A 20,763-nucleotide genomic window follows, 5' to 3' on the forward strand; every position below is an offset into this window, starting at 1 on the left:
TCTAGGAAAAGCTTAACCAGGTGCGATGGCGGCACGCATAGCGTGGGAAGCTAGCCGCCAGAATAACTATACCAAGGACTGCTGCTGATGAGGGCGAAATACCTTCGTGTAATTATAATAACCCTAATAGGACTACTTTTGAAAAAAAAAAAAAAAAAAAAAAAAAAAGGAAACGGCCCAGAGGGCTATACTACGAGTGCTATGACTGATAGTTTTCTATATATATATATATATATATATATATATATATATATTCATCTCATCTATGGGATCGCATGCGCGCGCTGTTTCTTTGTCTCTGCGTGTAGTACAGTTAAGAGAGCCAGTTTAAGGGCGGAGAAGAAGAAAGAAGAGAAAAGCAAAAACTGCAGCGCCGTGGTTTTAAAGCGCACCCGTGGTAGAGAAACGGAAAGCGATATAAGCGTGCGTAGCCATGATACGCACACGACAAACTGCCTTAAAATATTTAGACTTGAGGGAAAGCTTCGGTAACAAACGATAGCACAGCAATCAGCACTCGAATATAATTATAACCCTAATACTAATTGTAAATATTCATTTCATCTATGGGATCTAATGCGCGCGCTGTTTCTCTGTCTCTGCGTGTAGTACAGTTAAGAGAGACAGTTTAAGGGCGGAGAAGAAGAAAGAAGAGAAAAGCAAAAACTGCAGCGCCGTGGTTTTAAAGCGCACCCGTGGTAGAGAAACGGAATGCGATATAAGCGTGCGTAGCCATGATACGCACACGACAAACTGCCTTAAAATATTTAGACTTGAGGGAAAGCTTCGTTAGCAAACGATAGCACGGCAATCAGCACTCGAATATAATTATAACCCTAATACTAATTGTAAATATTCATCTCATCTATGGGATCTAATGCGCGCGCTGTTGCTTTGTCTCTGCGTGTAGTAGTTGAGAGAGCCAGTTTAAGGGCGGAGTAGTTGGAAGGCATACTTTCTAGGAAAAATGGCCGCTCAAGGAGAAGAGCGAACTCGAGCGGCTTTAGAGGCTAGGAAAACTGCCTTAAAATATTTAGACTTGAGGGAAAGCTTCGTTAACAAACTATAACACGGCAATCAGCACTCGAATACGACGAGAGAAATTACTGAGACGTGGAAAATTCCCTTGAAAAAAAAATCTGGTTTGCTAGACAAATGCTTGTATGTATTGAACCTCTTAAAAGATGAGGGGTGAAATATGCGCTCACCGAGAGGGCATCTTCAGCTCGAGACATCCACAAGGCACCTTACAGAGATGTGGAGAGCTTCGCGGCCGGAACGAAGCCTCCCCTCTCCGCCGGCCAAGAGGGGGAAACGCGCTTTCCGATCGCTCAAGGTTGCGCGGACAAAGCCTAACTCTAGCGTCTAGGAAAAGCTTAACCAGGTGCGATGGCGGCACGCATAGCGTGGGAAGCTAGCCGCCAGAATAACTATACCAAGGACTGCTGCTGATGAGGGCGAAATACCTTCGTGTAATTATAATAACCCTAATAGGACTACTTTTGAAAAAAAAAAAAAAAAAAAAAGGAAACGGCCCAGAGGGCTATACTACGAGTGCTATGACTGATAGTTTTCTATATATATATATATATATATATATATATATATATATATATATATATATATATATATATATATATATATATATATATATTCATCTCATCTATGGGATCGCATGCGCGCGCTGTTTCTTTGTCTCTGCGTGTAGTACAGTTAAGAGAGCCAGTTTAAGGGCGGAGAAGAAGAAAGAAGAGAAAAGCAAAAACTGCAGCGCCGTGGTTTTAAAGCGCACCCGTGGTAGAGAAACGGAAAGCCATATAAGCGTGCGTAGCCATGATACGCACACGACAAACTGCCTTAAAATATTTAGACTTGAGGGAAAGCTTCGGTAACAAACGATAGCACAGCAATCAGCACTCGAATATAATTATAACCCTAATACTAATTGTAAATATTCATTTCATCTATGGGATCTAATGCGCGCGCTGTTTCTCTGTCTCTGCGTGTAGTACAGTTAAGAGAGACAGTTTAAGGGCGGAGAAGAAGAAAGAAGAGAAAAGCAAAAACTGCAGCGCCGTGGTTTTAAAGCGCACCCGTGGTAGAGAAACGGAATGCGATATAAGCGTGCGTAGCCATGATACGCACACGACAAACTGCCTTAAAATATTTAGACTTGAGGGAAAGCTTCGTTAGCAAACGATAGCACGGCAATCAGCACTCGAATATAATTATAACCCTAATACTAATTGTAAATATTCATCTCATCTATGGGATCTAATGCGCGCGCTGTTGCTTTGTCTCTGCGTGTAGTAGTTGAGAGAGCCAGTTTAAGGGCGGAGTAGTTGGAAGGCATACTTTCTAGGAAAAATGGCCGCTCAAGGAGAAGAGCGAACTCGAGCGGCTTTAGAGGCTAGGAAAACTGCCTTAAAATATTTAGACTTGAGGGAAAGCTTCGTTAACAAACTATAACACGGCAATCAGCACTCGAATACGACGAGAGAAATTACTGAGACGTGGAAAATTCCCTTGAAAAAAAAATCTGGTTTGCTAGACAAATGCTTGTATGTATTGAACCTCTTAAAAGATGAGGGGTGAAATATGCGCTCACCGAGAGGGCATCTTCAGCTCGAGACATCCACAAGGCACCTTACAGAGATGTGGAGAGCTTCGCGGCCGGAACGAAGCCTCCCCTCTCCGCCGGCCAAGAGGGGGAAACGCGCTTTCCGATCGCTCAAGGTTGCGCGGACAAAGCCTAACTCTAGCGTCTAGGAAAAGCTTAACCAGGTGCGATGGCGGCACGCATAGCGTGGGAAGCTAGCCGCCAGAATAACTATACCAAGGACTGCTGCTGATGAGGGCGAAATACCTTCGTGTAATTATAATAACCCTAATAGGACTACTTTTGAAAAAAAAAAAAAAAAAGGAAACGGCCCAGAGGGCTATACTACGAGTGCTATGACTGATAGTTTTCTATATATATATATATATATATATATATATATATATATATTCATCTCATCTATGGGATCGCATGCGCGCGCTGTTTCTTTGTCTCTGCGTGTAGTACAGTTAAGAGAGCCAGTTTAAGGGCGGAGAAGAAGAAAGAAGAGAAAAGCAAAAACTGCAGCGCCGTGGTTTTAAAGCGCACCCGTGGTAGAGAAACGGAAAGCGATATAAGCGTGCGTAGCCATGATACGCACACGACAAACTGCCTTAAAATATTTAGACTTGAGGGAAAGCTTCGGTAACAAACGATAGCACAGCAATCAGCACTCGAATATAATTATAACCCTAATACTAATTGTAAATATTCATTTCATCTATGGGATCTAATGCGCGCGCTGTTTCTCTGTCTCTGCGTGTAGTACAGTTAAGAGAGACAGTTTAAGGGCGGAGAAGAAGAAAGAAGAGAAAAGCAAAAACTGCAGCGCCGTGGTTTTAAAGCGCACCCGTGGTAGAGAAACGGAATGCGATATAAGCGTGCGTAGCCATGATACGCACACGACAAACTGCCTTAAAATATTTAGACTTGAGGGAAAGCTTCGTTAGCAAACGATAGCACGGCAATCAGCACTCGAATATAATTATAACCCTAATACTAATTGTAAATATTCATCTCATCTATGGGATCTAATGCGCGCGCTGTTGCTTTGTCTCTGCGTGTAGTAGTTGAGAGAGCCAGTTTAAGGGCGGAGTAGTTGGAAGGCATACTTTCTAGGAAAAATGGCCGCTCAAGGAGAAGAGCGAACTCGAGCGGCTTTAGAGGCTAGGAAAACTGCCTTAAAATATTTAGACTTGAGGGAAAGCTTCGTTAGCAAACGATAGCACGGCAATCAGCACTCGAATATAATTATAACCCTAATACTAATTGTAAATATTCATCTCATCTATGGGATCTAATGCGCGCGCTGTTGCTTTGTCTCTGCGTGTAGTAGTTGAGAGAGCCAGTTTAAGGGCGGAGTAGTTGGAAGGCATACTTTCTAGGAAAAATGGCCGCTCAAGGAGAAGAGCGAACTCGAGCGGCTTTAGAGGCTAGGAAAACTGCCTTAAAATATTTAGACTTGAGGGAAAGCTTCGTTAACAAACTATAACACGGCAATCAGCACTCGAATACGACGAGAGAAATTACTGAGACGTGGAAAATTCCCTTGAAAAAAAAATCTGGTTTGCTACACAAATGCTTGTATGTATTGAACCTCTTAAAAGATGAGGGGTGAAATATGCGCTCACCGAGAGGGCATCTTCAGCTCGAGACATCCACAAGGCACCTTACAGAGATGTGGAGAGCTTCGCGGCCGGAACGAAGCCTCCCCTCTCCGCCGGCCAAGAGGGGGAAACGCGCTTTCCGATCGCTCAAGGTTGCGCGGACAAAGCCTAACTCTAGCGTCTAGGAAAAGCTTAACCAGGTGCGATGGCGGCACGCATAGCGTGGGAAGCTAGCCGCCAGAATAACTATACCAAGGACTGCTGCTGATGAGGGCGAAATACCTTCGTGTAATTATAATAACCCTAATAGGACTACTTTTGAAAAAAAAAAAAAAAAGGAAACGGCCCAGAGGGCTATACTACGAGTGCTATGACTGATAGTTTTCTATATATATATATATATATATATATATATATATATATATTCATCTCATCTATGGGATCGCATGCGCGCGCTGTTTCTTTGTCTCTGCGTGTAGTACAGTTAAGAGAGCCAGTTTAAGGGCGGAGAAGAAGAAAGAAGAGAAAAGCAAAAACTGCAGCGCCGTGGTTTTAAAGCGCACCCGTGGTAGAGAAACGGAAAGCGATATAAGCGTGCGTAGCCATGATACGCACACGACAAACTGCCTTAAAATATTTAGACTTGAGGGAAAGCTTCGGTAACAAACGATAGCACAGCAATCAGCACTCGAATATAATTATAACCCTAATACTAATTGTAAATATTCATTTCATCTATGGGATCTAATGCGCGCGCTGTTTCTCTGTCTCTGCGTGTAGTACAGTTAAGAGAGACAGTTTAAGGGCGGAGAAGAAGAAAGAAGAGAAAAGCAAAAACTGCAGCGCCGTGGTTTTAAAGCGCACCCGTGGTAGAGAAACGGAATGCGATATAAGCGTGCGTAGCCATGATACGCACACGACAAACTGCCTTAAAATATTTAGACTTGAGGGAAAGCTTCGTTAGCAAACGATAGCACGGCAATCAGCACTCGAATATAATTATAACCCTAATACTAATTGTAAATATTCATCTCATCTATGGGATCTAATGCGCGCGCTGTTGCTTTGTCTCTGCGTGTAGTAGTTGAGAGAGCCAGTTTAAGGGCGGAGTAGTTGGAAGGCATACTTTCTAGGAAAAATGGCCGCTCAAGGAGAAGAGCGAACTCGAGCGGCTTTAGAGGCTAGGAAAACTGCCTTAAAATATTTAGACTTGAGGGAAAGCTTCGTTAACAAACTATAACACGGCAATCAGCACTCGAATACGACGAGAGAAATTACTGAGACATGGAAAATTCCCTTGAAAAAAAAATCTGGTTTGCTAGACAAATGCTTGTATGTATTGAACCTCTTAAAAGATGAGGGGTGAAATATGCGCTCACCGAGAGGGCATCTTCAGCTCGAGACATCCACAAGGCACCTTACAGAGATGTGGAGAGCTTCGCGGCCGGAACGAAGCCTCCCCTCTCCGCCGGCCAAGAGGGGGAAACGCGCTTTCCGATCGCTCAAGGTTGCGCGGACAAAGCCTAACTCTAGCGTCTAGGAAAAGCTTAACCAGGTGCGATGGCGGCACGCATAGCGTGGGAAGCTAGCCGCCAGAATAACTATACCAAGGACTGCTGCTGATGAGGGCGAAATACCTTCGTGTAATTATAATAACCCTAATAGGACTACTTTTGAAAAAAAAAAAAAAAAAAAGGAAACGGCCCAGAGGGCTATACTACGAGTGCTATGACTGATAGTTTTCTATATATATATATATATATATATATATATATATATATATATATTCATCTCATCTATGGGATCGCATGCGCGCGCTGTTTCTTTGTCTCTGCGTGTAGTACAGTTAAGAGAGCCAGTTTAAGGGCGGAGAAGAAGAAAGAAGAGAAAAGCAAAAACTGCAGCGCCGTGGTTTTAAAGCGCACCCGTGGTAGAGAAACGGAAAGCGATATAAGCGTGCGTAGCCATGATACGCACACGACAAACTGCCTTAAAATATTTAGACTTGAGGGAAAGCTTCGGTAACAAACGATAGCACAGCAATCAGCACTCGAATATAATTATAACCCTAATACTAATTGTAAATATTCATTTCATCTATGGGATCTAATGCGCGCGCTGTTTCTCTGTCTCTGCGTGTAGTACAGTTAAGAGAGACAGTTTAAGGGCGGAGAAGAAGAAAGAAGAGAAAAGCAAAAACTGCAGCGCCGTGGTTTTAAAGCGCACCCGTGGTAGAGAAACGGAATGCGATATAAGCGTGCGTAGCCATGATACGCACACGACAAACTGCCTTAAAATATTTAGACTTGAGGGAAAGCTTCGTTAGCAAACGATAGCACGGCAATCAGCACTCGAATATAATTATAACCCTAATACTAATTGTAAATATTCATCTCATCTATGGGATCTAATGCGCGCGCTGTTGCTTTGTCTCTGCGTGTAGTAGTTGAGAGAGCCAGTTTAAGGGCGGAGTAGTTGGAAGGCATACTTTCTAGGAAAAATGGCCGCTCAAGGAGAAGAGCGAACTCGAGCGGCTTTAGAGGCTAGGAAAACTGCCTTAAAATATTTAGACTTGAGGGAAAGCTTCGTTAACAAACTATAACACGGCAATCAGCACTCGAATACGACGAGAGAAATTACTGAGACGTGGAAAATTCCCTTGAAAAAAAAATCTGGTTTGCTAGACAAATGCTTGTATGTATTGAACCTCTTAAAAGATGAGGGGTGAAATATGCGCTCACCGAGAGGGCATCTTCAGCTCGAGACATCCACAAGGCACCTTACAGAGATGTGGAGAGCTTCGCGGCCGGAACGAAGCCTCCCCTCTCCGCCGGCCAAGAGGGGGAAACGCGCTTTCCGATCGCTCAAGGTTGCGCGGACAAAGCCTAACTCTAGCGTCTAGGAAAAGCTTAACCAGGTGCGATGGCGGCACGCATAGCGTGGGAAGCTAGCCGCCAGAATAACTATACCAAGGACTGCTGCTGATGAGGGCGAAATACCTTCGTGTAATTATAATAACCCTAATAGGACTACTTTTGAAAAAAAAAAAAAAAAAGGAAACGGCCCAGAGGGCTATACTACGAGTGCTATGACTGATAGTTTTCTATATATATATATATATATATATATATATATATATATATTCATCTCATCTATGGGATCGCATGCGCGCGCTGTTTCTTTGTCTCTGCGTGTAGTACAGTTAAGAGAGCCAGTTTAAGGGCGGAGAAGAAGAAAGAAGAGAAAAGCAAAAACTGCAGCGCCGTGGTTTTAAAGCGCACCCGTGGTAGAGAAACGGAAAGCGATATAAGCGTGCGTAGCCATGATACGCACACGACAAACTGCCTTAAAATATTTAGACTTGAGGGAAAGCTTCGGTAACAAACGATAGCACAGCAATCAGCACTCGAATATAATTATAACCCTAATACTAATTGTAAATATTCATTTCATCTATGGGATCTAATGCGCGCGCTGTTTCTCTGTCTCTGCGTGTAGTACAGTTAAGAGAGACAGTTTAAGGGCGGAGAAGAAGAAAGAAGAGAAAAGCAAAAACTGCAGCGCCGTGGTTTTAAAGCGCACCCGTGGTAGAGAAACGGAATGCGATATAAGCGTGCGTAGCCATGATACGCACACGACAAACTGCCTTAAAATATTTAGACTTGAGGGAAAGCTTCGTTAGCAAACGATAGCACGGCAATCAGCACTCGAATATAATTATAACCCTAATACTAATTGTAAATATTCATCTCATCTATGGGATCTAATGCGCGCGCTGTTGCTTTGTCTCTGCGTGTAGTAGTTGAGAGAGCCAGTTTAAGGGCGGAGTAGTTGGAAGGCATACTTTCTAGGAAAAATGGCCGCTCAAGGAGAAGAGCGAACTCGAGCGGCTTTAGAGGCTAGGAAAACTGCCTTAAAATATTTAGACTTGAGGGAAAGCTTCGTTAGCAAACGATAGCACGGCAATCAGCACTCGAATATAATTATAACCCTAATACTAATTGTAAATATTCATCTCATCTATGGGATCTAATGCGCGCGCTGTTGCTTTGTCTCTGCGTGTAGTAGTTGAGAGAGCCAGTTTAAGGGCGGAGTAGTTGGAAGGCATACTTTCTAGGAAAAATGGCCGCTCAAGGAGAAGAGCGAACTCGAGCGGCTTTAGAGGCTAGGAAAACTGCCTTAAAATATTTAGACTTGAGGGAAAGCTTCGTTAACAAACTATAACACGGCAATCAGCACTCGAATACGACGAGAGAAATTACTGAGACGTGGAAAATTCCCTTGAAAAAAAAATCTGGTTTGCTACACAAATGCTTGTATGTATTGAACCTCTTAAAAGATGAGGGGTGAAATATGCGCTCACCGAGAGGGCATCTTCAGCTCGAGACATCCACAAGGCACCTTACAGAGATGTGGAGAGCTTCGCGGCCGGAACGAAGCCTCCCCTCTCCGCCGGCCAAGAGGGGGAAACGCGCTTTCCGATCGCTCAAGGTTGCGCGGACAAAGCCTAACTCTAGCGTCTAGGAAAAGCTTAACCAGGTGCGATGGCGGCACGCATAGCGTGGGAAGCTAGCCGCCAGAATAACTATACCAAGGACTGCTGCTGATGAGGGCGAAATACCTTCGTGTAATTATAATAACCCTAATAGGACTACTTTTGAAAAAAAAAAAAAAAAGGAAACGGCCCAGAGGGCTATACTACGAGTGCTATGACTGATAGTTTTCTATATATATATATATATATATATATATATATATATATATTCATCTCATCTATGGGATCGCATGCGCGCGCTGTTTCTTTGTCTCTGCGTGTAGTACAGTTAAGAGAGCCAGTTTAAGGGCGGAGAAGAAGAAAGAAGAGAAAAGCAAAAACTGCAGCGCCGTGGTTTTAAAGCGCACCCGTGGTAGAGAAACGGAAAGCGATATAAGCGTGCGTAGCCATGATACGCACACGACAAACTGCCTTAAAATATTTAGACTTGAGGGAAAGCTTCGGTAACAAACGATAGCACAGCAATCAGCACTCGAATATAATTATAACCCTAATACTAATTGTAAATATTCATTTCATCTATGGGATCTAATGCGCGCGCTGTTTCTCTGTCTCTGCGTGTAGTACAGTTAAGAGAGACAGTTTAAGGGCGGAGAAGAAGAAAGAAGAGAAAAGCAAAAACTGCAGCGCCGTGGTTTTAAAGCGCACCCGTGGTAGAGAAACGGAATGCGATATAAGCGTGCGTAGCCATGATACGCACACGACAAACTGCCTTAAAATATTTAGACTTGAGGGAAAGCTTCGTTAGCAAACGATAGCACGGCAATCAGCACTCGAATATAATTATAACCCTAATACTAATTGTAAATATTCATCTCATCTATGGGATCTAATGCGCGCGCTGTTGCTTTGTCTCTGCGTGTAGTAGTTGAGAGAGCCAGTTTAAGGGCGGAGTAGTTGGAAGGCATACTTTCTAGGAAAAATGGCCGCTCAAGGAGAAGAGCGAACTCGAGCGGCTTTAGAGGCTAGGAAAACTGCCTTAAAATATTTAGACTTGAGGGAAAGCTTCGTTAACAAACTATAACACGGCAATCAGCACTCGAATACGACGAGAGAAATTACTGAGACGTGGAAAATTCCCTTGAAAAAAAAATCTGGTTTGCTAGACAAATGCTTGTATGTATTGAACCTCTTAAAAGATGAGGGGTGAAATATGCGCTCACCGAGAGGGCATCTTCAGCTCGAGACATCCACAAGGCACCTTACAGAGATGTGGAGAGCTTCGCGGCCGGAACGAAGCCTCCCCTCTCCGCCGGCCAAGAGGGGGAAACGCGCTTTCCGATCGCTCAAGGTTGCGCGGACAAAGCCTAACTCTAGCGTCTAGGAAAAGCTTAACCAGGTGCGATGGCGGCACGCATAGCGTGGGAAGCTAGCCGCCAGAATAACTATACCAAGGACTGCTGCTGATGAGGGCGAAATACCTTCGTGTAATTATAATAACCCTAATAGGACTACTTTTGAAAAAAAAAAAAAAAAAAAGGAAACGGCCCAGAGGGCTATACTACGAGTGCTATGACTGATAGTTTTCTATATATATATATATATATATATATATATATATATATATATTCATCTCATCTATGGGATCGCATGCGCGCGCTGTTTCTTTGTCTCTGCGTGTAGTACAGTTAAGAGAGCCAGTTTAAGGGCGGAGAAGAAGAAAGAAGAGAAAAGCAAAAACTGCAGCGCCGTGGTTTTAAAGCGCACCCGTGGTAGAGAAACGGAAAGCGATATAAGCGTGCGTAGCCATGATACGCACACGACAAACTGCCTTAAAATATTTAGACTTGAGGGAAAGCTTCGGTAACAAACGATAGCACAGCAATCAGCACTCGAATATAATTATAACCCTAATACTAATTGTAAATATTCATTTCATCTATGGGATCTAATGCGCGCGCTGTTTCTCTGTCTCTGCGTGTAGTACAGTTAAGAGAGACAGTTTAAGGGCGGAGAAGAAGAAAGAAGAGAAAAGCAAAAACTGCAGCGCCGTGGTTTTAAAGCGCACCCGTGGTAGAGAAACGGAATGCGATATAAGCGTGCGTAGCCATGATACGCACACGACAAACTGCCTTAAAATATTTAGACTTGAGGGAAAGCTTCGTTAGCAAACGATAGCACGGCAATCAGCACTCGAATATAATTATAACCCTAATACTAATTGTAAATATTCATCTCATCTATGGGATCTAATGCGCGCGCTGTTGCTTTGTCTCTGCGTGTAGTAGTTGAGAGAGCCAGTTTAAGGGCGGAGTAGTTGGAAGGCATACTTTCTAGGAAAAATGGCCGCTCAAGGAGAAGAGCGAACTCGAGCGGCTTTAGAGGCTAGGAAAACTGCCTTAAAATATTTAGACTTGAGGGAAAGCTTCGTTAACAAACTATAACACGGCAATCAGCACTCGAATACGACGAGAGAAATTACTGAGACGTGGAAAATTCCCTTGAAAAAAAAATCTGGTTTGCTAGACAAATGCTTGTATGTATTGAACCTCTTAAAAGATGAGGGGTGAAATATGCGCTCACCGAGAGGGCATCTTCAGCTCGAGACATCCACAAGGCACCTTACAGAGATGTGGAGAGCTTCGCGGCCGGAACGAAGCCTCCCCTCTCCGCCGGCCAAGAGGGGGAAACGCGCTTTCCGATCGCTCAAGGTTGCGCGGACAAAGCCTAACTCTAGCGTCTAGGAAAAGCTTAACCAGGTGCGATGGCGGCACGCATAGCGTGGGAAGCTAGCCGCCAGAATAACTATACCAAGGACTGCTGCTGATGAGGGCGAAATACCTTCGTGTAATTATAATAACCCTAATAGGACTACTTTTGAAAAAAAAAAAAAAAAAGGAAACGGCCCAGAGGGCTATACTACGAGTGCTATGACTGATAGTTTTCTATATATATATATATATATATATATATATATATATATATATATATATATATATATATATATATATATATATATATATATATATATATATATATATTCATCTCATCTATGGGATCGCATGCGCGCGCTGTTTCTTTGTCTCTGCGTGTAGTACAGTTAAGAGAGCCAGTTTAAGGGCGGAGAAGAAGAAAGAAGAGAAAAGCAAAAAACTGCAGCGCCGTGGTTTTAAAGCGCACCCGTGGTAGAGAAACGGAAAGCGATATAAGCGTGCGTAGCCATGATACGCACACGACAAACTGCCTTAAAATATTTAGACTTGAGGGAAAGCTTCGGTAACAAACGATAGCACAGCAATCAGCACTCGAATATAATTATAACCCTAATACTAATTGTAAATATTCATTTCATCTATGGGATCTAATGCGCGCGCTGTTTCTCTGTCTCTGCGTGTAGTACAGTTAAGAGAGACAGTTTAAGGGCGGAGAAGAAGAAAGAAGAGAAAAGCAAAAACTGCAGCGCCGTGGTTTTAAAGCGCACCCGTGGTAGAGAAACGGAATGCGATATAAGCGTGCGTAGCCATGATACGCACACGACAAACTGCCTTAAAATATTTTGACTTGAGGGAAAGCTTCGTTAGCAAACGATAGCACGGCAATCAGCACTCGAATATAATTATAACCCTAATACTAATTGTAAATATTCATCTCATCTATGGGATCTAATGCGCGCGCTGTTGCTTTGTCTCTGCGTGTAGTAGTTGAGAGAGCCAGTTTAAGGGCGGAGTAGTTGGAAGGCATACTTTCTAGGAAAAATGGCCGCTCAAGGAGAAGAGCGAACTCGAGCGGCTTTAGAGGCTAGGAAAACTGCCTTAAAATATTTAGACTTGAGGGAAAGCTTCGTTAACAAACTATAACACGGCAATCAGCACTCGAATACGACGAGAGAAATTACTGAGACGTGGAAAATTCCCTTGAAAAAAAAATCTGGTTTGCTAGACAAATGCTTGTATGTATTGAACCTCTTAAAAGATGAGGGGTGAAATATGCGCTCACCGAGAGGGCATCTTCAGCTCGAGACATCCACAAGGCACCTTACAGAGATGTGGAGAGCTTCGCGGCCGGAACGAAGCCTCCCCTCTCCGCCGGCCAAGAGGGGGAAACGCGCTTTCCGATCGCTCAAGGTTGCGCGGACAAAGCCTAACTCTAGCGTCTAGGAAAAGCTTAACCAGGTGCGATGGCGGCACGCATAGCGTGGGAAGCTAGCCGCCAGAATAACTATACCAAGGACTGCTGCTGATGAGGGCGAAATACCTTCGTGTAATTATAATAACCCTAATAGGACTACTTTTGAAAAAAAAAAAAAAAGGAAACGGCCCAGAGGGCTATACTACGAGTGCTATGACTGATAGTTTTCTATATATATATATATATATATATACATATATATATATATATATATATATATATATATATATATATATATATATATATATATTCATCTCATCTATGGGATCGCATGCGCGCGCTGTTTCTTTGTCTCTGCGTGTAGTACAGTTAAGAGAGCCAGTTTAAGGGCGGAGAAGAAGAAAGAAGAGAAAAGCAAAAACTGCAGCGCCGTGGTTTTAAAGCGCACCCGTGGTAGAGAAACGGAAAGCGATATAAGCGTGCGTAGCCATGATACGCACACGACAAACTGCCTTAAAATATTTAGACTTGAGGGAAAGCTTCGGTAACAAACGATAGCACAGCAATCAGCACTCGAATATAATTATAACCCTAATACTAATTGTAAATATTCATTTCATCTATGGGATTTAATGCGCGCGCTGTTTCTCTGTCTCTGCGTGTAGTACAGTTAAGAGAGACAGTTTAAGGGCGGAGAAGAAGAAAGAAGAGAAAAGCACCTAGTCAAGGTTTAAGCCTCTTTCGAAGCGAATGATGTGAAAGACGATGCTAAGCAAAGAGCCCTGCTGGTAGCTGCGCTTGGAACAAGGGCAATAGAAATTTTGAACGGAAAGGTAGCCCCGCGAAAGCCTAACGCTCTGACATACAAAGAAGTTGTGTAGGCGTCAAACAGCTACTACGACCTGGCACCGAATGAAATTTCTGAAAGTTTCAAGTTCTTCCATCGCTGCCAGCAAGAAGGGGAATCTGTACATGCATTCATAGTGGCAATACGGCAGATGGCACACAACTGCAATTTTGGAACTATGCTGGACAGAATAATAAGGGACCGTATTGTGTGCGGCGTCAGATCCAAGAATGTGCATAAGCAGCTGCTAGCGAAGAAAGATCTGAATCTTGAAGAAGCCGAGGCTCTTGCCCTTGCCGCAGAGAGCGCTGAACGCGATTCGCAAGGTATTGTTATGGACCAAGAACAAGCAAGATTGCTAAAGCTCTCTGGTCAATACGAATCGCGCGCGAAGTCGCAAGGCGTGCAACAATGCAAATGTTGCGGTAAGCGTGGCCACAAGACCAATGCTTGTCGACTAATCAAGCGCAAATGTTACAAGTGTGCACGGCCAGGGCATTTAGCGAGAATGTGTGCGGCAAATGAAACAAGCAAAATGCTAGCAGTAAGTGCTCAGGCGACGGAAACCGAAGAGAGTCATAGCAGCACGTCACAAATCTGGTCCTTGACCACCACGCGCTCTCTCATACCGCCCATCAGGAAATCGTTTGCATGGAATGGCATCGAAATAATGATGGACATCGATACTGGCTCCCCTGTTTGTGTCATTCCCAAGAGCATTTACAAATTGCACTCTCACCGATGGCCGGTAGCTACGCAATGAAATGCAGGCCGATTCGCAGAGCAAAAAGACGACGCTTTATTTCCAGCTAGGAAATATATATAGGAGAGAAAGAAGGAAAGAGGGACCATCGACGCATGCGCGGAGAGGCGCACGAGGCTCCGTATAGGTTATCTGCAGCATTCCTTTCCCCTAGTAGCCGTAGCGCTCCACTGGCTTTCTGGTTCTTGTGGACCGACGTAGGTCAGAAACAGGCCCTTCGGGAAGGTCTTGAGCCTCGTATTTCGGTGCCCCTAAGGTCGTCGTAGGCGATTCCTCGGGACTTGCTATTTCTATGCTTCCGTCTGTGTCTGATGAACGTTTCCGGATCTGGTCGACATGGAGTCGAACGACACCGTCCTCGGTAGCCACAGTGACTAAACGGGCACCACTCGTCGATTTTAGTTTGCCTGGTGTCCACTTTTCTCCTATGCCGTAGTTGCGCACATAGACGGCATCTCCAGGGGCGAAGTACGAACTGGCGGAATCAGCTGCTGGATTCTTGGGCTTTTCGTGGCTCCTGGGAGGAAGACACATATCTAGTCTTGTACGCAAACGGTACCCAAGAAGTTCAGACGGTGAAAACCCTGAAGCCTGTTGCGAATTTCTGTAGTTACAAAGAATTCTAGCCAAAGCAGTTTCCAACTCCCCACCAGGCATTCCACAAAAGGCACAAGTACAGCTTTCATACTATCTCGGAAAGTTGCCGCTTCTGGGTGCACTGACAATGCCAGTTTCTTATGAAGGTACAACTGTGCAGTGCAGTCTGACAGTATTAGACTGCAATGGCCCCAGTCTATACGGTAGGGACCTGCTGAAAAAATTAACAGACCAACGCATTCAGGTGCTGAGCGTGTATTCGACGGCTCCTGTGCCAAAAACAAGCCTTGGAGGACGTGCTAACGTTAGTCCAGCAACACTGCGACCTTTTCACTGAAGGCACTGGTCTCATGAAAGGCTCACCAACCCGACTGCACATCAAGGCCGGAGCAAACCCCAAGTTCTTCAAGACAAGGAAAATTCCTTTTGCACTTCGTGATAAAGTGTCTAAGGAGTTTGACAGATTAGTTTCAGGTGGTATAATATCTCCAGTCCCTCATTGCGAATGGGTAACGCCCATCGTGCCAGTTTTGAAGAAGGACGGAACAGTGCGCATTTGCGGGGACTTCAAGGTTACACTAAAGCCTGTGTGCTATTTTGAGCAGTACCCCTTGCCTGTCATAGACGATATTTTTGCAAACCTGTGTGGAGGAAAGAAATTCAGTATTTTAGATCTTCGCGATGTTTACAATCAGGTCGAGCTAGATGAAGACTCGCGAAAATTAGCAGTGGTAAACACACAAAAGGGGCTCTTTTGCTACAACAAGTTACCGTTTGGCATCACAGCAGCTCCAGCGATATTCCAACGGAAAATTGAATCTGTGCTGCAAGGACTAAAAGGGACCTAGGCTTATCTAGACGACGTCCTGATAGCCGAGAGCAGCGATGCTGAAAACGTAAACCTGCAAGCTGCGCAACAGCGTTTCCGCGAGAACGGTATCGAGCTTCGTTCCGACAAGCGCAAGTTTGGTGAACAATCAGTTACATATCTCAGCCATCGTATCGATGCTGAAGGACTACACCCACTCGAGAAGCACGTGGATGCAATCAAGCTAGCCCCTTCACCGCGAAGTGTTGCTGAGTTGCGATCCTTTGTGGGAATGGTTACATTTTACATTAAGTTTTTGCCAAATCTTTCCACTATACTTGCACCCTTGTACAGCCTTCTTGAAAAAGGTGCAAAATGGGTTTGGCCCGAAAAAGAAGACGCGGCATTTCAGAAGGCCAAGGATGCTTTGTGTTCAGCCCCAGTGCTAACGTACTTTAATCCGCAGCTGCAGTTGATGTTAGAATGCGACGCGTTGCCTTACGGTGTCGGTGCTGCCCTTTTCCATCGAATAAATGGTGAAGACAGGCCAATTGGTTTCCGATCACGAACGCTCACCTCAGCAGAGAGAAAATACTCCCAAATTGAGCGCGAGGCTTTAGCCCTGGTATTTGGCGTGACACGGTTCCGCGATTAGCTGTTGGGACGGGAGTTCACGCTTGTAACGGACCACCGCCCCTTGTTGGGCCTTCTCAGACATGATCGTCAAACTTCTGTCATGGCTGCCGCCCCAATTCAGCGTTGGGCGCTTTTGCTCGGGGCATACCAGTACAAGCTGATCTGTAAACCTGGCAAACAGGTGCTAATTTTTGACGCTCTAAGCCGTTTGCCTCAATCGCTGCAGGAGCCGCTAGCGGAAGCCGAAGATCTGTCGGAAATGGTGCTTATCATAGGCGAATGGGACCAGCCAGCGGTTTCCCACCAAGAGATTCAAGCACTCGCAGCAGCTGACGGTTTTTTGCAAACGATATGCAGGTACGTGACTGAAGGGTGGCCCTCCGTCGTAGAAGATGACAGCAGAGAAATGGTGGAATTCTGGAAAAGGCGACACGAGTCGTCTGTAGAGAAGGGGCTCTTGTACTGGGGCCGTCGTGTGGCGATACCAAGTGAGGCGCGTGAGAAACTGTTGAAGATGCTGCACCAGTCTCATCAGGGGGCGTCTACCATGAAGCAAGGGCGAGGGCTAGGTTTTGGTGGCCAGGTATAGATCGAGACATTTGTAGAATGGTCTCAGACTGTCGAAGCTGCGTGCAGGCTCTGCCCAAGCCACCTGCACGGAACCCCGTTAGCTGGCCGATTTCGCGAGAGAGGTGGTCACGGCTGCATGCCGACTACGCAGGGCCCATTGCAAACAAGATGTTGTTGGTAATCGTCGACGCACACAGCCATTGGATGGAAGCCATTACAGTATCTCGAGCAACCGCTAATGCAACTGCCGATTGCATGCGAACCTTGTTTAGCAGGTTTGGGTTGCCACGCACCATAGTTACGGATAACGGTACGCCCTTTACTGGTTCAGAGTTTGCTGTATTTGTGCAGAAAAATGGAATCGAGCATATTCGCACCCCGCCTTATTACCCTCAAAGCAATGGTCTCGCCGAACGGGCCGTGAGAACTATCAAGGAGGGCTTGAAGAGAATGCCTGGTGTGGAGTTGGAAACTGCTTTGGCTAAAATTCTTTGTAACTACAGAAATTTGCAACAGGCTTCAGGGTTTTCACCGTCTGAACTTCTTCTTGGGTGCCGTTTGCGTACAAAACTAGATATGTGTCTTCCTCGCAGGAGCCACGAAAAGCCCAAGAATCCAGCAGCTGATTCCGCCAGTTGGTACTTCGCCCCTGGAGATGCCGTCTATGTGCGCAACTACGGCATAGGAGAAAAGTGGACACCAGGCAAAGTAAAATCGACGAGTGGGGCCCGTTTAGCCACTGTGGCTACCGAGGACGGTGTCGTTTGACGCCATGTCGACCAGATCCGGAAACGTTCATCAGACACAGACGGAAGAATAGAAATATCAAGTCCCGAGGAATCGCCTCCGACGACCTTAGGGGCACCGAAATACGAGGCACAAGACCTTCCCGAAGGGCCTGTTTCTGACCTACGTCGGTCCACAAGAACCAGAAAGCCAGTGGAGCGCTACGGCTACTAGGGGAAAGGAATGTTGCAGATAACCTATTCGGAGCCACGTGAGCCTCTCCGCGCATGCGTCGATGGTCCCTCTTTCCTTCTTTCTCTCTTTTCTCTCCTATATATATTTCCGAGCTGGACATAAAGCGTCGTCTTTTTGCTCTGCGAATCGGCCTGGATTTCATTGTGTAGCTGCCGACCTTTGGCCGGTAGAACGTAACAGCTAGGCCCCAACTCCGTCAAAATTCATGACGGCACGGCCAACTTGTGCGGGAACTTCAAGGCGGCGTGGTCACTTGTCTTTAGCCGCTCTCCGTAGTAGGAGTGGAGTAAGAGTGGAGTGGAGTGGAGTAAGAGTAATTCACTAACACAGGCGAAATATTCTTTTTTCGCTTCGGTGTCCTTGGTAAAGGCCAATGTCACAAAGTCTCATTTGAGCGCCAATTCTTAGAAATCGATATTCAGAATTCACCACAACTGTTCGGGAAGGCTGTGAGCCTAGCGACCACGTAGACTTCCATACCGCGCTCCAAACCGGTTTGCAGCGATGCAGAGTCCCCTCGAAATTGGTTTCAGAGAAAACATGTCAAAGCTGACGGTGCTAGGTGCTCCCAGAGCAATCGGAGTAGCCACGTAATCGCGTTTCAGTCGGATCTCGTTTGGTTTCCCAGGTTGAAGATGGTAGCACCTCCAAGTGCTCCGAGCTAGGGAGCCTACATGCAAACTCTGTTTTAGGATAGTGACAACACCAAAATTTTGACTGCTATTTACCGCCAAATTTGGTGAGTAGCTATTTTGATTCCCAATCTCGGTAGAAGTCGCAGCGCATTCCTGCTTATTATTATTTTTTGTAACGCTCTGGTGGACCCATGTTGGCTCGCGATCTGGTAAATTTCTTTTAGTTTTATACGATTGTGCACACGAGTGAGGCTAGCTTAGCAGGACTCTTTGACGAACAATCAGACGTTGTTTGGGATATTATCGGCCTTAGTGAGATTGGAAGAACTGATGAGGCTTATGCATCGCTGAATAATGGCCATGTCCACTGCTATAGACGTCTCCCTGATAAGAAGCAATACGGGGTAGGATTCCTAATCTATAAGGACATATCGGGCAGCACTGACGAATTCTACAGCATTATATATAATGAGAGGGTAGTAGTAGTCGTAATCAAACCTAATAAAAGGTATAGATTAAAAGTAGTACAAGCCTACGCTCCAGTCACGACGATGAGGAAGTAGATCAATTTTATGAAGATGTTGAATTAGCGATGAGAAAAGTGGAAACGCGGTATACAGTAGTAATGGGGGACTTAATTGCAAAAGTGGGGAAAAAGCAGGCGGGTGAACAGGCAATTGGCAACTACGGTGTCGATTCTTGAAACGCTAGACGTGAGATGCTGGTAGAATTCGCAGAAAGGAATAAGCTGAGAATTATGAACACCCTTTTGAGGGAACGTAGCAACAGAAAGTGGACCTGGAAAAGCCCTAATGGTGAAACAAGAAATGAAATTGATTTCATACTTTCTGCCGATCCCAGCATAGTGCAGGATGTAGAAGTGATATGTAGGGTAAAGTGCAGTGATCGTAGGTTAGTGAGGGCTAGGACTCACCTCAATTTGTACAAAGAAAGAGTAAAATTGATCAAGAAGAAACCGGTCAACTTAGAGGCAGTAAGGGTAAAAGCAGACAAATTTAGGCGGGTACTTGCAAACAAATATGCAGCCTTAGAACAGAGAGATGATGATGATGACATACAGGTAATAAATGAAACCGTAACGAGGCGAGCTTCAGAGGCAGCAATTGAAGTGGGAGGCAAGGCACCAAGGCAACCAGTAGGCAAACTATCCCAAGTAACACAGGACGTAATAACGAAACGAGAAAGAATGAAAGTGTCCAACTCAACAAAGACCCACTTAGTACTTTTCACGAGATCACCTCACATTATAGGGAGAGCAGGGAGCTTTATCCCCCCCCCCCCCCATCAGAAGCTCAACCGAGCTCAGGTAGTCACATTAACAATGATTCAAGCTAAAGCTTATCCCACACCTTTTGTGCTTAACAAAATTAACCAGGATTTTCCTGCGGAGTGTAAAAGTTGTGGACACACTCCTTGTCTATTTGATCATATGTTCGGGCTGTGCCCTAACCAAAGGGCTTCGGATCTCAACAGTGAGGAGGACTGTAGTCGGCGCATATCCAGCGAAGTCCTCCAAGATCAACTCCTGACCGTCCGGAGAGCTCACGACATCGGGAAAGTCTTTGGCCTACCGGTGCCTACGTGGGCGGAGCCACGTGGGCACCGGTTCTTGCCATGCCATGCCAAGAGATAAGATAGAATTCGCGGAACTGTCAAAAGTGATCAACAAGGCAAAAATAAGTGATATTCGAAACTATAACGTGAGAAGGCTGAAGAAGCCATAAAAAATGGACGCAGCTTGAAACCAGTGAGAAGGAAACTCTGCATAGGACAAACGAATATGTATGCACTGAAAGATAAGCAGGTTAATATCATCGGTAACCTCGAAGGTATAATAAAAGCAGCGGGAGAATTTTGGACTGAACTGTAGAGTACCCAGAGGACTCAGGAGGACTCGCATGCTGCCGCGCAAGAAAGTGCGCTGGGGTTTAATTCCGTCCCAGTGGGGACTTCGAGTATTCAATGAAGCAACATGCTTTCGTACCTTGTACGCAGCCCCCAGACGAAGTACTTGCATCATTGGGCGCCTGTTCGGCCAAGCATTGGTCTGCAAAAAGCAAACATATAAAGCTGTGA

General features: G+C 45.1%; 1 protein-coding gene across 1 annotated transcript in view; it reads right to left on the reverse strand.

Annotated features, from left to right (window-relative positions):
• Positions 1-20,763, reverse strand: part of LOC129383090 (uncharacterized) — a 46,908-nt gene that overhangs the window by 18,746 nt on the left and 7,399 nt on the right. Inside the window, exon 2 of the mRNA XM_055067364.2 lies at positions 20,672-20,734. Within this exon, the coding sequence (XP_054923339.1) occupies positions 20,672-20,734 (63 nt within the window). The remainder of the gene's footprint in view (positions 1-20,671; positions 20,735-20,763) is intronic.

This window comes from Dermacentor andersoni, chromosome 3, assembly GCF_023375885.2.
Source record: "Dermacentor andersoni chromosome 3, qqDerAnde1_hic_scaffold, whole genome shotgun sequence".
NCBI classification, from domain to species: Eukaryota; Metazoa; Arthropoda; class Arachnida; order Ixodida; family Ixodidae; genus Dermacentor; species Dermacentor andersoni.